Raw genomic sequence first — 17,310 nt, forward strand, 5'->3', positions numbered from 1 at the left:
ATAATTTGAATGTAGGCTTCTAGGCTATACATTTTTGTAAATTCTGTTTTGGAAAAAGGCCATATTCAATATACGCCTTGTACAATATTGAACACCCTGGCAAAGTTTTTTAGGCCTGAAAGCAGACACAGCCAAACACAAAAATCGGAATTATTGAATAGTAGCATACAGACTTAATAAACCAGAATTGCCAAGCGAATGTTCATTTACGAAGCCAACTGAGAAACCTATCAGCCTCTCATTGAGGATGACTCATCGTTATTCGAACGAATTCAAACAGACTAACCCTAAACTTCTGTGTTGGTTTTCCGTTAATCAAACGGAGGAATCAGGACAAACACTGAAGTCATATTTTTAAATAGGCCTATGTTTTGTTGCGTTTGATGCGACGTCAACCGTGTCTGCCGTTTTTGAACACATTCAAAACGAACTTATCTTTTTACATTATTTTACAACATTCTACAGGCCAACATCAGCAGACGGTCAAGGTAGGCTAAAGCACTATGCATAAATTGGACCATAATTTTAGATCGCAAATGATACAATTTTGCTTCATATAGCCTATGTCTTATGACATTTAGGCAAAAGTTAATTTGGATAAAATAAATATGAAGACTGAAACAAAACGTAAGATAAATGTTATACTTGTTATCCAATAGTCAAATTATTTTTCCATGCTAATTTTCAAAGAAAACATTATGCTCACCCCCCCCCCCCCCCCTCTCTCTCTCTCTCTCTCTCTCTCCCTGCATGTCTCACCGTGGAGCTGGGGAGAAGAATGCTATCCTTGAGTAGAAGGAATCGTCTTTTAGGAATGTGTGTGTGCAGTCCGCTAGAAGGCCATTGTGTTCTCCTGGCTGCTTGTCTATCAGTCCTCTGTGATTCACACTTAGACATGCTGCCAAAGCACTGCCCTGCAAGAACTGATGGCCCCAGGCCTGTCATCACACAGACACACACACACTCGCACATGCACTTGCACATGCACACTCACACACACACACACACACACACACACACACACACACACACACACACACACACACACACACAGCCCTACTCCAGACAGACAGACAGACAGACAGACAGACAGACAGACAGACAGACAAGACAGTCAGACAGAATGGAGGATGCACTCTCACATGCTGCTGTTCTCCCCCCTGTCCCAGATCTATTCCACCATGTTCCTGAGACTGGAGTGTGTGTGTCGTCCCCTGGCCAGCCGTGTGTGTTGGTCGTCGGGTGGCGTGTTGGACTCCAGACACTGTGTCTTTGCTCTCACACTCCTGACCCTGCTCATGCAAGCTGTGGTAGAGGCCAATTCATGGTGGTACGTACACTAATCTCTACATGCGCGCGCGCGTGTGTGTGTGTGTGTGTGGAGGTAGGCATTTTAATCTCTACGTGTGTGTGTGTGTGTGTGTGTGTGTGTGTGTGTGTGTGGAGGTACGTCGTCTAATCTCTACACACTTGTGTTTGTGTGTTTATGGAGGTACGTATTCTAATGTCTACACGTGTGTGTGTGTGGAGGTACGTATTCTAATCTTTACACACGTGTTTGTGTGGTCTGTATTTGCTTCTATACATACAGTCTGGTGCCTGTATGAAGGTGAGAGTACTGAGAGTACATTAGACTGGATCGATGCTTTAGAGATTTGTCCATATCTGCTATATATGCGTTATGACCCCCCCTCCCGCCTCCCAGGACCACTAGCCTTCGCTCTGTTTCTCTCTTTCTAGTGTTCGCCCTAAAGTCAAGCCCAGTGTGTGTGTGTTCGTGCGTGTGCGTGTGTGTGTGCGTGTCTCTCCAGCTCAAATCCTACCACATATGAAATAATCCAACATGCTGACTGTAGCACATGAGCTTTTTAGATCGACTTTTTTTCTCTTATTTTCTTTTTCCATGTAATGCCAAACCAAAATTATGAATATTATATAAAACATAGAATGCTGTGGTTTTAGAGTACATACCCAAATATGTGCAGGCACGAACTCCGTCGCAGTGTGTATGTGTGCGGGTTTGCACGTGCGTGCCTGCATGAGTATGCGAGTGTGTGTGTGTGTGTGTGTGCGCGTGCGTGTGTGTGTGTGTGTGTGCACGCACGTCCTGTTGCTATTAGGAGAAAAATCTAAATTTGAATGTGCAGTTCTGAAATAACTGAATAGATTTGATACAGTAACACACTGTTTACTCATCTCCATGCAGTAAATCAAATCATATCCTATATACGTCTTGTGTGTGTGTGTGCATGTGTGTGCGTGCATGCAGACATGCAGGCGTGGGTGCATGTGTGTGTGTTCCTGCGTGCAAGCATGTGTGTGTGTTCTGTACTCCATCTTGATCAGTGCAAGAGGAAGGAGGATACTTTTACAGTTATGTTTTAAGTTATTAACTAACGGTGATGGTTAACATCCTAATACAAGTATGAGGGACTACAGACCTATAGTATTGCAGTGTTTTTAGACTAGGAAGCAGACCTAGACCTACCATAATGATAGCTAACTGGTAGCAGTTAGACCTACTGTAGTGGTAGCAGTTAAACCTACTGTAGTGATAGCAGATATACCTATGTAGTGATAACAGTTAGACCTACTGTAGTAGTGATAGCAGTTAGGCTACCGTAGTGATACAGTAGCAGTTACACCTACTGTAGTGATAGTGGTTTGACCAACTGTACAGGTAGCAGCTAGACCTACTGTACTGATGGCAGTTAAACCTACTGTAGTGATAGCAGTTAGACCTATGTAATGATAGCAGCTAACCCTTCTGTAGTGGCAGCAGTTGAACTACTGTAGTAATAGCAGTTAGACCTACTATAGTGATAGTAGTTAGACCTACTGTAGTGATAGTAGTTAGACCTACTGTAGTGATAGTAGTTAGACCTACTGTAGTGATAGCGGTTTGACCTACTTTAGTGATAGTAGTTAGACCTACTGTAGTGATAGCAGTTAAACCTACAGTAATGATAGCAGTTAAACATACTGTAATGGTAGCAGTTAAGCCTGCTGTAGTGATACCAGTTACAGGTGCATCTCAGAAAATTAGAATATTGAGAGTTCAGTATTTTCCATAATTTAATTCAAAAAGTGAAACTTTCATATACTGTATTATAGATTCATTACATGTGTAGTGAAATATTTCAAAGCTGATTGCCTCCATGCCACGCTCCACATTGATGCAATAATTTGTGCAAAAGGAGTCCCGACCAAGTATTGATTGTATAAATGAACATACTGAACATTCTGTGTAATCATAAAGATTAAAACAAAAAAGGCTTGACATATTTCACTTCTAGAATACATGAACGTTTCACTGTTACAGAAACTTATGGAAAATAATGGACTTTTTCCACAATATTCAAATTTTTTGGGATGCACCTGTATACCTACTTTAATGATACCAGTTAAACCTACTGCAGTGATAGCAGTTAGATCTACTGTAGTGATAACAGTTAGATCTACTGTAGTGATATCAGTTAAAATGCTGTACAGTATATAGTTAGTGTCTCTCCAGACTCATACTATGTTGAATCGCTGCGCTCCGCGTTCTACATAAGAGTCTGTGCAATTGACAGAGTGACAGGTCGTAGCAGCAAATGAGAGACACTAGCCCAGGTTAGATGGGCGGGGCATATCTATGCCTGATCGCCTGATCGCGAAAGTCGTTCCTAATTGATGTCACAGGGATTCCTGCGAAACCAATGAATTGCCAGGATTTGAGCACCAGATTCTTGCATGAAGTATAGTACACTATGAAGTATCACCCATAGAGAGATCTGCAGTAAAGTAGTTAGCGTAGCTTACGTAGTGTATCAGCGAAATAACTCTCATGGGTCTGGCGTTGAGACTATATAGCAGTTAAACCTACTGTAGTGATAACAGTTAGACGACCATAATGATAACAATTAGACTACAGTAGTGATAACAGTTAGACTACCATAGTGATAACAGTTAGACCTACTGTAGTGATAGCAGTTAGACTACCATAGTGATAACAGTTAGACCTACTGTAGTGATAGCAGTTAGACTACCATAGTGATAACAGTTAGACCTACTGTAGTGATAGCAGTTAGACCTACTGTAGTCATAGCAGTTAGACTTCTGTAGTGATAGCCGTTAGAGCTGTAGTGATAACAGTTAGACCTGCTGTAGTGTTAGCAGTTAAACCTATTGCAGTGATAATTTAGACCTACTGTAGTGATAACAGTTAAACCTACTGTATTAGTAGCAGTTCGTAGCAGTAGCCATGTGGTAGCACAGTTAGACCTTGCGTCTCAGTAACAGATCTGATATCTGATCAGGTTAATGGAGGGTTATATTGTGTGTGCGTGTGTGTGTGTATGGGGGGGGGGGGTTAGGGATATATATACATCCTCTGCATCGTAGTTGTACTAGTGTGTATCTCTCCTCTGTGTCTGCTAGGTCTCTAGCCATGAACCCCATGCTAATCCCCGAAGCCTACATCATCGGCGCCCAGCCTCTGTGCAGCCAGCTGGCAGGGCTGTCTCAGGGGCAGAAGAAGCTGTGCCAGCTGTACCAAGACCACATGCAATACATCGGCGAGGGCGCCAAGACAGGCATCCGAGAATGCCAGTTCCAGTTCCGGCACCGTAGATGGAACTGCAGCACCGTGGACAACTCCTCTGTCTTTGGGAGGGTGATGCAGATCGGTAAGGGACTGGCACACATGCACACACATGCACGCACAAAGACACAGACACACACACACACACACACAGACACGCACACATACAGTACACAAGGACACACACATACGTGTGTGCAAACGCACTAGGGCAGACACATACAAATACACACACATGCACGCATGAGCACACACACAGACGGACTCACACACACACACACGCACGAGGACACACACACACTGACTGTACTACAAAGCACTATTGTAATCTGTAAGCAAAGATGGCCCTCATTGGTGGAGGTGTGGCTTTCTAGCTCTGATCAAGGAGGTTTCTCTCCTTTTCTACCCCCTCCCCCTCCCCCCTCTCTCTCTTTCTACTCCCCCTCCCCCCAGAGTGTTTAGAGGGGTGAGTGGGTCTGCTGGTTTGCACGAAAGTCTGCTGGTTTGCACGAAGGTCTGGTGGTTAGTACAGAGGTCTGCTGGTTAGTACAGTGGTCTGGTGGTTAGTACAGAGGTCTGCTGGTTAGTACGGGGGTCTGCTGGTTAGTACGGGGGTCTGCTGGTTAGTACAGTGGTCTGGTGGTTAGTAGAGAGGTCTGCTGGTTAGTACGGGGGTCTGCTGGTTAGTACGGGGGTCTGCTGGTTAGTACAGTGGTCGGGTGGTTAGTAGAGAGGTCTGCTGGTTAGTACGGGGGTCTGCTGGTTAGTACAGTGGTCGGGTGGTTAGTAGAGAGGTCTGCTGGTTAGTACGGGGGTCTGCTGGTTAGTACGGGGGTCTGCTGGTTAGTACGGGGGTCTGCTGGTTAGTATGGAGGTCTACTGGTTAGTACGGTGGTCTGCTGGTTAGTACGGGAGTCTGCTGGTTAGTACAGTGGTCTGGTGGTTAGTATGGAGGTCTACTGGTTAGTACGGTGGTCTGCTGGTTAGTACAGTGGTCTGGTGGTTAGTATGGAGGTCTACTGGTTAGTACGGTGGTCTGCTGGTTAGTACGGGAGTCTGCTGGTTAGTAAGGGAGTCTGCTGGTGCGCACGGAGGTCTGCTGGTTAGTAGGGAGGTCTGCTGGTTAGTACGGGGGTCTGCTGGTTAGTACGGAGGTCTGTTGGTTAGTACAAGAGTCTGCTGGTGGGCACGGAGATCTGCTGGTGGGCACGGAGATCTGCTGGTTAGTACGGGGGTCTGCTGGTTAGTACGGGGGTCTGCTGGTTAGTACGGGAGTCTGCTGGTTAGCATGGAGCTCTGCTGGTTAGTACGGGGGTCTGCTGGTTAGTACGGGGGTCTGCTGGTTAGTACGGGCGTTGCTGGTTAGTACGGGTGGTGCTGGTTGGCACGGAAGTCTGCTGGTTGGTACAGAGGTCTGTTGGTTAGTACAGGGAGTGCTGGTTAGTAGAGGGGTGCTGTTTAGTAGGGGGTGCTGGTTAGTAGAGGGGGTGCTGGTTAGTAAGAGGGGTCCTGGTTAGTAGGAGGGGTCCTGGTTAGTAGAGGGGGTGCTGGTTAGTAGAGGGGGTGCTGGTTGGTAGAGGGGGTGCTGGTTGGTAGAGGGGGTGCTGGTTAGTAGAGGGGGGACTGGTTAGTAGAGGGGGTGCTGGTTGGTAGAGGGGGTGCTGGTTAGTAAGAGGGGGTGCTGGGTAATAGAGGGGGTGCTGGTTGGTAGAGGGGGTGCTGGTTAGTAGGGGGTGCGTGTGGAGCAGCTGATTCTGATTCTTGCTAGGTGAAGTCTGTGGATCACATTTGTCTTTTGGCTCCTGACACCAAGCATGGGTTTTCCCCCCGATGTACACCAGACCGATTCTAACAGACACACACACTCACACACACAAACAAATGTGCACACACACGCACACACACACACGTGTGTGCGTGTGCATAGGTGCGTGTGTGCGTGTGTATATGTGTGTGTGATAATACCTTTCAGCTGACCCTGCCTGTGGTTCTGTCCCTGGGCTCATGGCTCCCACTCAACAGATCAGTCTCCATATGAACACCATCATCATCATCATCAACATCATCATCTCTCCCCCTCCTCCTCCTCCCTCCGTCCCAACCTCCTCCTCCTCCTCCCTCCGTCCCAACCTCCTCCTCCTCTCCCTACATCCCAACCTCTTCCTCCTCTCCCTCCTCCCCCTCCTCCTCCCCCTCCTCCTCCTCTCCCTCCATCCCACCCTCCTCCGCCCTCTCTGGTCCAGGTAGGGTGCAGGGTGTCATCCTGCTGCTCTCCCTCCCTGCTCCGCTGGCCCCTGACTGGGGTGGAGGAGCCGGCTAGCCGGTGGGGGGGGGGTTGATGTCCAGGGGCCAGTAGACCAGGCCAGGTGGGGGGGGTTGATGTCCAGGGGCCAGTAGACCAGGCCAGGTGGGGGGGGGGGGGGGGGGGGGGGTTGATGTCCAGGGGCCAGCAGGCCAGGCCAGGTGGGAGGGTAGATGTCCAGGGGCCAGCAGGCCAGGCCAGGTGGGGGGGTAGATGTCCAGGGCCAGCAGGCCAGGCCAGCTGGGGGGGTAGATGTCCAGGGGCCAGCAGGCCAGGCCAGGCAGCAGCGAGCGTCCGGGGGAGACGACTGCTCGTCTGTCCACAGCTCTGCTATTAGGCCAATCTGCTCCGGCGGGTTTGAAGTCCTACAAAACTAATAACCTTGTTCTCCCTTGGCCGACCCCACCAGCACCCCGACTTCCCCTCAGGACGAGAGACATTCTCTCCTTCTCTCTCTCTCTCTCTCTCTCTATATATATATATACATACATACATACATACATACATACATACATACATACATACATACATACATACATACATACATACATACATACATACATGCATAGACATATATCTTCATTTCGCTCTGCCTTCTCATTCCCTCTCTGTCTGTTATTGTCATTAGAGCATGGTTTCCATGGATACAGACCAGCAGGTATACCGCCTGTGTGTTTTCATTTTGTATAGGTCCCTCTCTCCTTCTCTCCCTCCATCCACACACACACACACACATACACACACACACACACACACACACACACACTGTTAGCTGTGCAGTAGAGATGATAGTACTGTAGGAATGCGCCTCTTGAAGAGCTGGAGGGATTGAGGGGTTTCAGCAGAGTTGACAGCTGCTGAGAGTCGCCACAGGAGGGCGCTGTCTTCTTCCTGGCTAACTCCCAATACCACAACCACACTGGGCTGATAACTCCCAATACCACAACCACACTGGGCTGATAACTCCCAATACCATAACCACACTGGGATGATAACTCCCAATACCATAACCACACTGGGATGATAACTCCCAATACCATAACCACACTGGGATGATAACTCCCAATACCATAACCACACTGGGATGATAACTCCCAATACCATAACCACACTGGGTTGATAACTCCCAATACCATAACCACACTGGGCTGATAACTCCCAATACCATAACCACACTGGGATGATAACTCCCAATACCATAACCACACTGGGTTGATAACTCCCAATACCATAACCACACTGGGCTGATAACTCCCAATACCATAACCACACTGGGATGATAACTCCCAATACCATAACCACACTGGGTTGATAACTCCCAATACTATAACCACACTGGGCTGATAACTCCCAATACCACAACCACACTGGGATGATAACTCCCAATACCATAACCACACTGGGATGATAACTCCCAATACCATAACCACACTGGGATGATAACGCCCAATACCACAACCACACTGGGCTGATAACTCCCAATACCATAACCACACTGGGTTGATAACTCCCAATACCATAACCACACTGGGATGATATGGCAAGAGAAAGGACCTCTGTACTGCCACGGGGCTGCTTAGGCCAGTCACAGTGTATTGTGTTGCGCAGTGTCCATGCATTTTAATAGAAACACATTAATATGCAAAGTGTGATGGATTTGTGCAGCCAGACTGAATATCTGTAGTCTAGTCAGTTTAAAGGTGCAATAGTCAAGATTTCCATGCAGACTAATAATAAAAACAACTCTATCAAGGCTGGTGACGATAGTATCAGCCTCCCAACACCGTGTGGTACCAACGTCGTCTTACTAGGGGCTGACCAGCCTCGTTAGAGGTGGGGGCCAAATCTCAGACCTCTCAGACAGAGGTATATACAACGTTCATTTCAGACCCATCAACATTTAAATCACGATAATAAATAATGATAAAGTTCATATAGTTTTTTGGGGTGGAAAAGCAATACTTTTATATAGCACCTTTCTAAAAGCTCTAGTATTATTATTATTATTATTATTATTATTATTGATATTCGTAATACTACTACTACTACTACTACTACTAATAATAATAATATTATTATTATTTGTCTGTCAAAATCTGAATGGTTGAATGGTTCTCATGTTTCATTGTGTGTGTGTGTGTGTGTGTGTGTGTGTGTGTGTGTGTGTGTGTGTGTGTGTGTGTGTGTGTGTGTGTGTGTCTACAGGCAGCAGAGAGACAGCGTTCACCTATGCGATCAGCGCGGCGGGTGTGGTGAACGCGGTGAGCCGGGCGTGCCGGGAGGGGGAGCTCTCCAGCTGTGGCTGCAGCCGCGCCGCGCGCCCCAAAGAGCTGCCGCGTGATTGGCTGTGGGGCGGCTGTGGAGACAACCTCAACTATGGATACCGGTTCTCCAGGGAGTTTGTGGATGCGCGGGAGCGGGAGAAGAGCTACCCCAAGGGCTCCTACGAGAGCGCCCGACTCATGATGAACCTGCACAACAACGAGGCCGGGAGGCGGGTGAGGAGGACACACACACACACACACACACACACACACACACACACACATAAACACACGCACATACATACATACACACACACACGCATACAGACAGACACACACACACAAACACACGCACATACATACACATACAGAGACACACACACATAAGCACACGCACATACACACACACAGACATACGCACGCACGCACACACACACACATACACGCACACACAGGAAGAGCCCAGTACACACAGACAGAAATCATATGTTGCCTTGCTATTTTATGTGCTGCTTGTTATTTCCCACCTTGAATGGTAAAGAGCTTTGTCAACTTCCCACTTTATTCTGCTTATAATCGATCTACTCCTAATCCTAATCCTGTTTTTGTTTGAGTATCTGTTGGTGTTAATCCCGGCCTCTCCCCTCAGACGGTGTCAGACCTGGCCCACGTCTCCTGCAAGTGCCACGGCGTGTCGGGCTCCTGCAGCCTGAAGACCTGCTGGCTGCAGCTGCCCGACTTCCGCACGGTGGGCGACTTCCTGAAGGAGAAGTACGACAGCGCCGCCTCCATGAAGCTCAACTCCCGCGGCAAGCTGGTGCAGCAGCACAGCAAGTTCAACGCCCCCACCAGCAACGACCTGGTCTACATCGAGCCCAGCCCCGACTACTGCGTGTCCAACCAGAGCACCGGCTCCCTGGGCACGGTGGGCCGGCTGTGCAACAAGACGTCAGAGGGCATGGATGGCTGCGAGCTGATGTGCTGCGGCCGGGGCTACGACCAGTACAAGGCCCAGGTGGTGGAGCGCTGCCACTGCAAGTTCCACTGGTGCTGCTATGTGAAATGCAAGCGCTGCACCAAGATCGTAGACCAGTTTGTCTGCAAGTGAGGAGGGGCACGCGCTTGCGTGCGTGCCACACACGCGATTCCACGACAGGAGCATCAGCGAGAGAGAGAGAAAGAGAGAGAGAGAGAATGCAAGGAAGAAAGAAAAGAAACTATATAAATTATATTTATAGAGTTAAACAATTATACAGTTGCAAGAGACTGACACTTTTGTCCATGTTTTAGTTTCAAAACAAATTCTTATGTCTTCAGAAACTGAGAAATGTTGTGAAATATTTATTTTCCCGCTCGATCACCAGCAGCTGATTTTTAACCCCCTAGTGCCCTGGTTGAACACCAAGGGCAGCTTCACTTGTTTTTAATCAAGATATCCCTTCATGCATTTGGCAAGTCACATGGGTCGCCATTACTGTGAAATTGGAATGTTCCTCCTTTTTCATAATAGAGTAGCTTGATATTGTGTCCGATAGGAGAAAGTGCTCACAGATGTCTGCTCTCAAGAGTCAGCCAGGGAGATTACAATATTGAGAAGAGGATGCTGTGCTGGACAGCCTAACGCTTTGTGCATTATGGCTCAATTCCAAACCTACCCTCTCAACCTTACCCTAGCCCCTCTACACCTGTCCAGAGCTCAGCAGGTGATATGAATAGGTAAGAATGCTTTAGTGGAATGGGGCCTCGGTGTTCCGTCCTGTCAGCTGTCCCAGATGTAGTCTGAGCGACAGCACCTGCCCCAGCCAGCTCACAGGCATATGCACTTTGAAACAGAGGCCTTACCCTAGTCTGTATGTTGAAGAGTTCTGAACTCCAGTGCATCATCAGTAATATACAATATTATAGTTTACCTTCTCTACCATATAACTGCAGATACTCACTTAACATATGATATGATACTTACATGGTTTGAATATATATGGGCAATGTTGTGGTTATAGGAAGCTGAATTACTACCATGTTCTGTGTATATAGTACGTCTAACCAACCAATCATTAAATTGTATGTATTTATTTTCTTTTATTCAGATCATCTTTTAATCCTCCAGAAACGAAACAGAACGACAACAAACTCTTGATGACAGTTCTTTTAGACTCACATTCTCACTGGTTGGGCTGTTACAGTTTCAGACTCACGTTCTCACTGCTTGGGCTGTTAGTTTTTGTAAAGGGAAACGCACCTTATCTTTTCATCACATCTGTTCATCCAGTTCTGCACTCTGTCCTTGTTACCCATCATGCATTTCACAGACTTATGTTCTTAAACACTAACGGCTAGATACCACTCGGTTACTGCACCATGTCTCCTCCATGTCAATGATCAATCCAGCCTGTATATTTATAAGCTTGTCCGATCGGGTGAGCTGAACGTAATAACTCGCTGTAGCTGTTCTTTTGTTCCTTTTTAAAAAATTGGATTCATGCTCTACTTTGTTTCAATAAATATCAAACGATAAACAGCAGAGCAGTGTTTAACTCTCCATCAACATGTTATTCTGTTATGACGTTAGTTTTCTGTGTCTGTGTATAAATGTTCCCTGACCTATAGCTTCATGGATGTGTTTATATCTCCCACGATTCTCAGAGACAGATTGACTTACTTGTTTGTACAGAAATTATTTAGGGAAGATTTGCCTGTATTTTTATATTCTCTCACTATCAACCATGACTGAGTCTTTATAGACATTGATTCTCCAAGTTAATATGAGCAAATCAAACATGCCAATAAATAAACATATCTGGAATCTCCCAGCTGCTTCTTCAGTCACAGTTCAGTTGTCTCTCACATCCTAGATATTCTTTCAAAACTGTGTCTGAAGTGTGTGTGTGTGTGTCTGTCTGTGTCTATGTCTGTGTGTGCGCTCCACGACAAACTGTCTTCTAGAGGGCGGAGTGAGTGGAAGGGCTGCATGCTGGGAAGTGTAGTGAATGTAAGCTGGAGAGTGTGAAAGAGCAGCACTGCTGGCCGTTACAGTGCTATCCCCAGCCCTCAGGCTCAGGCAAGCCATAGGGTCCTTCAGGGATAGTTTTATTTATATTGGGTCGTCTCTCAGGGATATTTTTATTTATACTACAGTAGGTCGTCTCTCTCTGAGACTCGCTGTGAGAGCATTAAGACGTAGTCAAAGTCAATTTTATTAGATATAGCACTGCTCATACAAACAAATGTAGCACGCAATGCTTTACAGAAAAATTGTAAACGGTTAAAATAGTAGATAAAAATAGGTAAAAGAATAGAAAGTAAGTAAAATATTTTAAGTATATAAAAAAACTGGGTAAAACTACATGATGAAAGCAAGATTAAAAAGATACGTCTTAAAGGAAAATGCTCGTTTTTGACAACCTGGACCTTATTTACGACATATTATAAGAAGTTTGACTCACCGAGATCACTTTGGTGTAGTTCGGAGGCCTGTAGAAGAAATTTAAAATCCAGCGCGAGCCAGTATATCCATGTAATCGGAACGATCGTTGTTGGTGCCGAGAATATTGTCGTCGTCATTCGTCCGCAACAATCCGATCGTAGCGCAGAGAATGTGAGCCGGAGAATAGCCAGTCTGCGCGCTGGCCTGTGCGCATGCGTGCTGGAGCAAGTGGGGAAAGGCGTGTAAAGATCATATTACAGAGGCTAAAGACCCCGTATTTGAAAACCACTACAATGGCTCGCGTTGAGGAATCTCAACTGTCGATTCATCCAATCAGATTGATGAAAACAACCGTTTAGCGGCCGAAAATAGATTTTGAGAAACTGCATTCTCGTTGCCCCGTCCACCGTCATTACATGGATATACTGGCTCGCGCTGGATTTTAAATTTCTTCTACAGGCCTCCGAACTACACCAAAGTGATCTCGGTGAGTCAAACTTCTTATAATATGTCGTAAATAAGGTCCAGGTTGTCAAAAACGAGCATTTTCCTTTAAGATCTCGCTTAAATATGTATTCAGGTGCATGGCCATGGAGTGCTTTATAAACTAATAAAATAATTTTCAAATCTATTCTAAAACTGACTGGTAACCAGCGTAGCAATTGTAAGACTGGCATGATGTGTGCCCTCCTTCTGGTCTTAGTGAGGACACGAGCTTCAGCATTTTGTATCATCTGAAGTTGACTAATAGCTTTCTTCAGTAGACCAGATAGGAGAGTGTTACAGTAATCCAACATGCTACAGATAAAAGCATGCATTAGTCTTTGTGTCGGCCTGGGAGAAAAAAGGTTTCACCTTAGCAATGTTTCTCAGGTGATAAAAATATGTCCTTGTGACACTTAATATGGACCTCAAAATTAAGATCAGAATTGAACATGACACCTAGGTTTCTGACTTGACATTTGGTGTTCAGTGTCAGTGTTTTTAAATGCCCAGATAGTCTCTCCCTTTCAAATTTATCACCAATGACCAGTGTCATCTATTTTGTCCTGGTTTAACTGAAGGAAATTGAGCTGCAGTTATCAGGTGTCACAGAAATATAGAGCTGGGCGTCATCTGCATAGCTATGGTAACTAATATTAGTGTGCCTCCTAATTACATCACGTATGGGTAGCATATACAGACTGAAGAGTAAAGGCCCTTGAATCGATCCTTGTGGGACCCCACGTCATTGAAGTGTTTTTTTAGCTGTGATCACCAAGGGCGACAAAAAACTCTCTGACAAATACTCTAGGTAGGTCCTGAACCAGTCAAGGACTGGACCAAAGGCCGACCCAGTTCTTAAGTCTTCCAATAAGGATATCATGATCAACAGTGTCGAAAGCTGTGCTCAGGTCCAGAAAGACATGGACTGAGAGCTTGTTGGCATCAACGTTAATTCTGAGGTCATTTACAACTTTGACCAGTGCTGTCTCTGTTCTATGATGAGGGCGAAAACCAGACTGAAAAGTATCAAGGATGAAATTTGAATCCAGAAAGTCATTTAACTGTTTGAATACGATCTTTTCTAGGATTTTACCTAAGAAGGGGAGGTTGGAGATGGGTCTAAAATTACTGAGGACCGATGAGTCTAGATTAGTTTTCTTCAGGAGAGGTTTAACCCGGGCAGTTTTAAGGGCCAATGGGAAAAAAGACCCAGACTTAAAAAAAGTCTTGAAAAACTTGGTCGGCATAGGATCAAGAGGGCATGTACAGTAGATGACTTCAGTTGTGACACCACTTTGATAACTCTGAAGACGCTACGAGAGCATTAAGACATAGGTCTCTCTCTGAAGACGCTGTGAGAGCAATAAGATGTAGGTCTCTCTCTGACGACTCCCTGTGACAGCATTAATCAGAGTGTGAGGATAAAGTGGGATATACAGAGATGAAATGAGAGAGGGAGAGAGAAGGAGAGAGAGAGACTTGTGTCTGTCAATGAGAGGCTGGTTCAGAGCGTCCAACATTAACTCTGTGTGTGTGTGTGTGGGGGGGGGGGTCCTGGACCTGGGCTAGGCCTGGGGAGGAGGAGGAGGGAGGACGGAGAGATGAGTGACATTGGGAGAGGCCATAACATTGAGATGAAAGGAATGAAGTAAGGAATGAGGGGAGGAGGTCAGGAGAGGACAGGAGACAGGAGGAGAGAGGAGGAAAGGAGAGGAAGAGAGACAACGAAAAGGAGAGGAGGAGAGAGAGGAGCTGAGGAGACAGGAGAGAGGAGGAGAAAGAGAGAGGCCTGGAGGGAGAAGAGCAGAGAACGTGCTTGTGGAGGAGTTAGACCAGTTTAAGTACTGCCAGTACAATGTAAACCTTCTTGACATTGACTAATATTTACACTGGTAAAATGATACAGACTTCAGGAGCACATCCCATATGTGACCCTAACAATTGGACCCCTGTGTGTGTGTGTGTGTGTGTCTGTCTGTGTGTGTGTGTGTGTGTGTGTGTGTGTGTGTGTGTGTGTGTGTGTGTGTGTGTGTGTGTGTGTGCGTGCGTACGGGTGTGTGTGTGCGTGTGTGTGCGTGCGTGCATGTGTGTGTGTCCATGCACATGTGATCTGTGGCACTGGCAGAAGTGTGTTTTGTCATGACGTATGTTTACATTTCTGATTGGTGTCATACAGGCCACTGGGAGGGAGGCAGAGAGGGGGGGTGGAGGGAGAGAGGGAAGGAAGAAGGGAGCGAGGGGAGGGAGAGACAGAAGGATGGAGGGAGAGAGGGGAGGATGGAGAGAGTGGAGGATGGAGGGAGAGAGGGAAGGATGGAGGAAGAGAGGGGAGGATGGGGAGGGAGAGGGAAGAATGGAGGGAGAGAGGGGGTGTGGAGGGAGAGAGGGGGGATGGAGGGAGAGAGGAGAGAAAGAGTGCTACAGTAAGGACAGCTCTACAGAGACCAAGGCCAGATTGAATTTGGACATTTTTGACCCCTGCTGTCAACACCAAGGTTTCATATGTATAAGAAATCAAACAGCCAGTCATACACACACACACACACACACACACACACACACACACACACACACACATATACACTGGTTCAGGCCTCCACATGAGAATCAGCCATCAGCAGGGACACTTGGCTTTCTGACTGGGAGAGCTCAAACAAACACACACATACAAACACAAAACACATATATATACACACACACACAAATACAGCATATACGTATATATATATATATATAAATATATATATATATACGTATACTGTACATACATACATAAATACATACACACACACGCACACACACTGTATCTCCTGCCACTGTGAATAACTCAACGTATTTTCTGATAAGCGGGGAATCTTTATAGGGTAGACTCCAGCTACCCTTATTTAGTTATCTACAGACACAGTATGTTACTATATCCAAATATGTCCAGAAATGTCATTTTTGTGTGTGGCTGGAAGCCAGCGCAACATAGATAGCATTTGTCCGGTTGTCACTCCCTCCCTCCTTCCCTCTTTCCCTCCGTCGTGTTGTTGACCTGCAGTTCTATGTTGCCACCACAAGAGGCAGTGGTCCCAGAACACCAAAATAAAAACACTATGACACCATGACCATACACATCGACCACACACCATCAAGCCCTGGTGGGGAACAATTTTTTTTTTGTCACTGGATGTAATAGAAGTGCTATGTCAGTTATTGAATTTATGTGCAGTAATTGAACATTTGAAGTACTCCTTACTTACAAGGTATATGTTAAGTAATTGGGGGACTATGAAAGGAAGGGTTACCCAAAAAATGTTCAGAGTAAGTTAATTTAGCAATAGAAATCCATAAGCCTAGGGCCAATGGGCCTAGGATATAGACAATAAACTACCGGTGGAATGTTGGTGGAGCAATAGCGGGAGCATTTCGGATTACTAGCGGACCGCTGTCCCTGACGCTAATAATCCGTCAGAGGTCCGCTTGCCATTCGATGTACAAATGGCCAGGAACCCGCCAGCGGATTCGGCCGGAGGTCCGCCAGCAGATTAAGGTTCACTAGCCTTGTGTTATATTCCGCCGGAGGTCCACCAACTCATCCATCGGGAACCCGCTGTAGATCCGCTAGCCTTGTGTTATCTGGGTTTATCCCTTACCTTTGTCCAGAAACAGAAGTTGAACCAATTGCAGCAACATAGCTAACGTTACAGGAATCATCAGTGTAACTGCTTTAGCCACTGACCGCTACCATTAAAGGAGTAGTAAAGGGAAAAATTATGTTTAGCCCTGTTTTAAGGTTACTTATGAACATATACAATGGTTCAGATCAAAAAGTTAACAAAACTATTGTAAATGAGATTTATATCTCAATGCTTTTATCTGATTAAATAAAGGTTAAATTATTAAATACAGTTAAATTAAATACTGCATATGGATCAGTAACAGCTATTAATCCATGTACATGAGTGTTCAAGCGTGTTGCTGTCCTGTAATCATACACACCTCAGGACCAACAGATACACACTCCTCATCCAGACATCCTGTCTTCTCTCTTCTCTGATTGGCAGTCTTCCTGTCTCCTCTTCTCTGATTGGCAGACAGTCTATCTACAGTGCGATGCGGGCGTGTGTGTTGATGTTTCCACGCCTGTTCTGCAGAGAACAACACTGTCTTTCTGCCAGGTGAAACTGTGATAAGGCAAGAAGTAGGCTATACACACACACACTTGTCCTATTTCATAAACGCACACACACACACACGCACAGTC

General features: G+C 46.0%; 1 protein-coding gene across 1 annotated transcript; it reads left to right on the top strand.

Annotated features, from left to right (window-relative positions):
- Positions 1-1,181: 1,181 nt before the first annotated feature.
- wnt5a (wingless-type MMTV integration site family, member 5a) lies at positions 1,182-10,259 on the top strand (the record flags this gene model as incomplete). Its single annotated transcript, XM_084435790.1, has 4 exons — positions 1,182-1,330; positions 4,423-4,670; positions 9,093-9,385; positions 9,801-10,259. 4 exons carry the CDS (start codon positions 1,182-1,184, stop codon positions 10,257-10,259), a joined length of 1,149 nt encoding a protein of 382 aa, XP_084291916.1.
- Between the last annotated feature and the right edge of the window lie 7,051 nt (positions 10,260-17,310).

Source organism: Borostomias antarcticus, assembly GCF_949987555.1.
Source record: "Borostomias antarcticus genome assembly, chromosome: 3".
Taxonomy (NCBI): Eukaryota; Metazoa; Chordata; class Actinopteri; order Stomiiformes; family Stomiidae; genus Borostomias; species Borostomias antarcticus.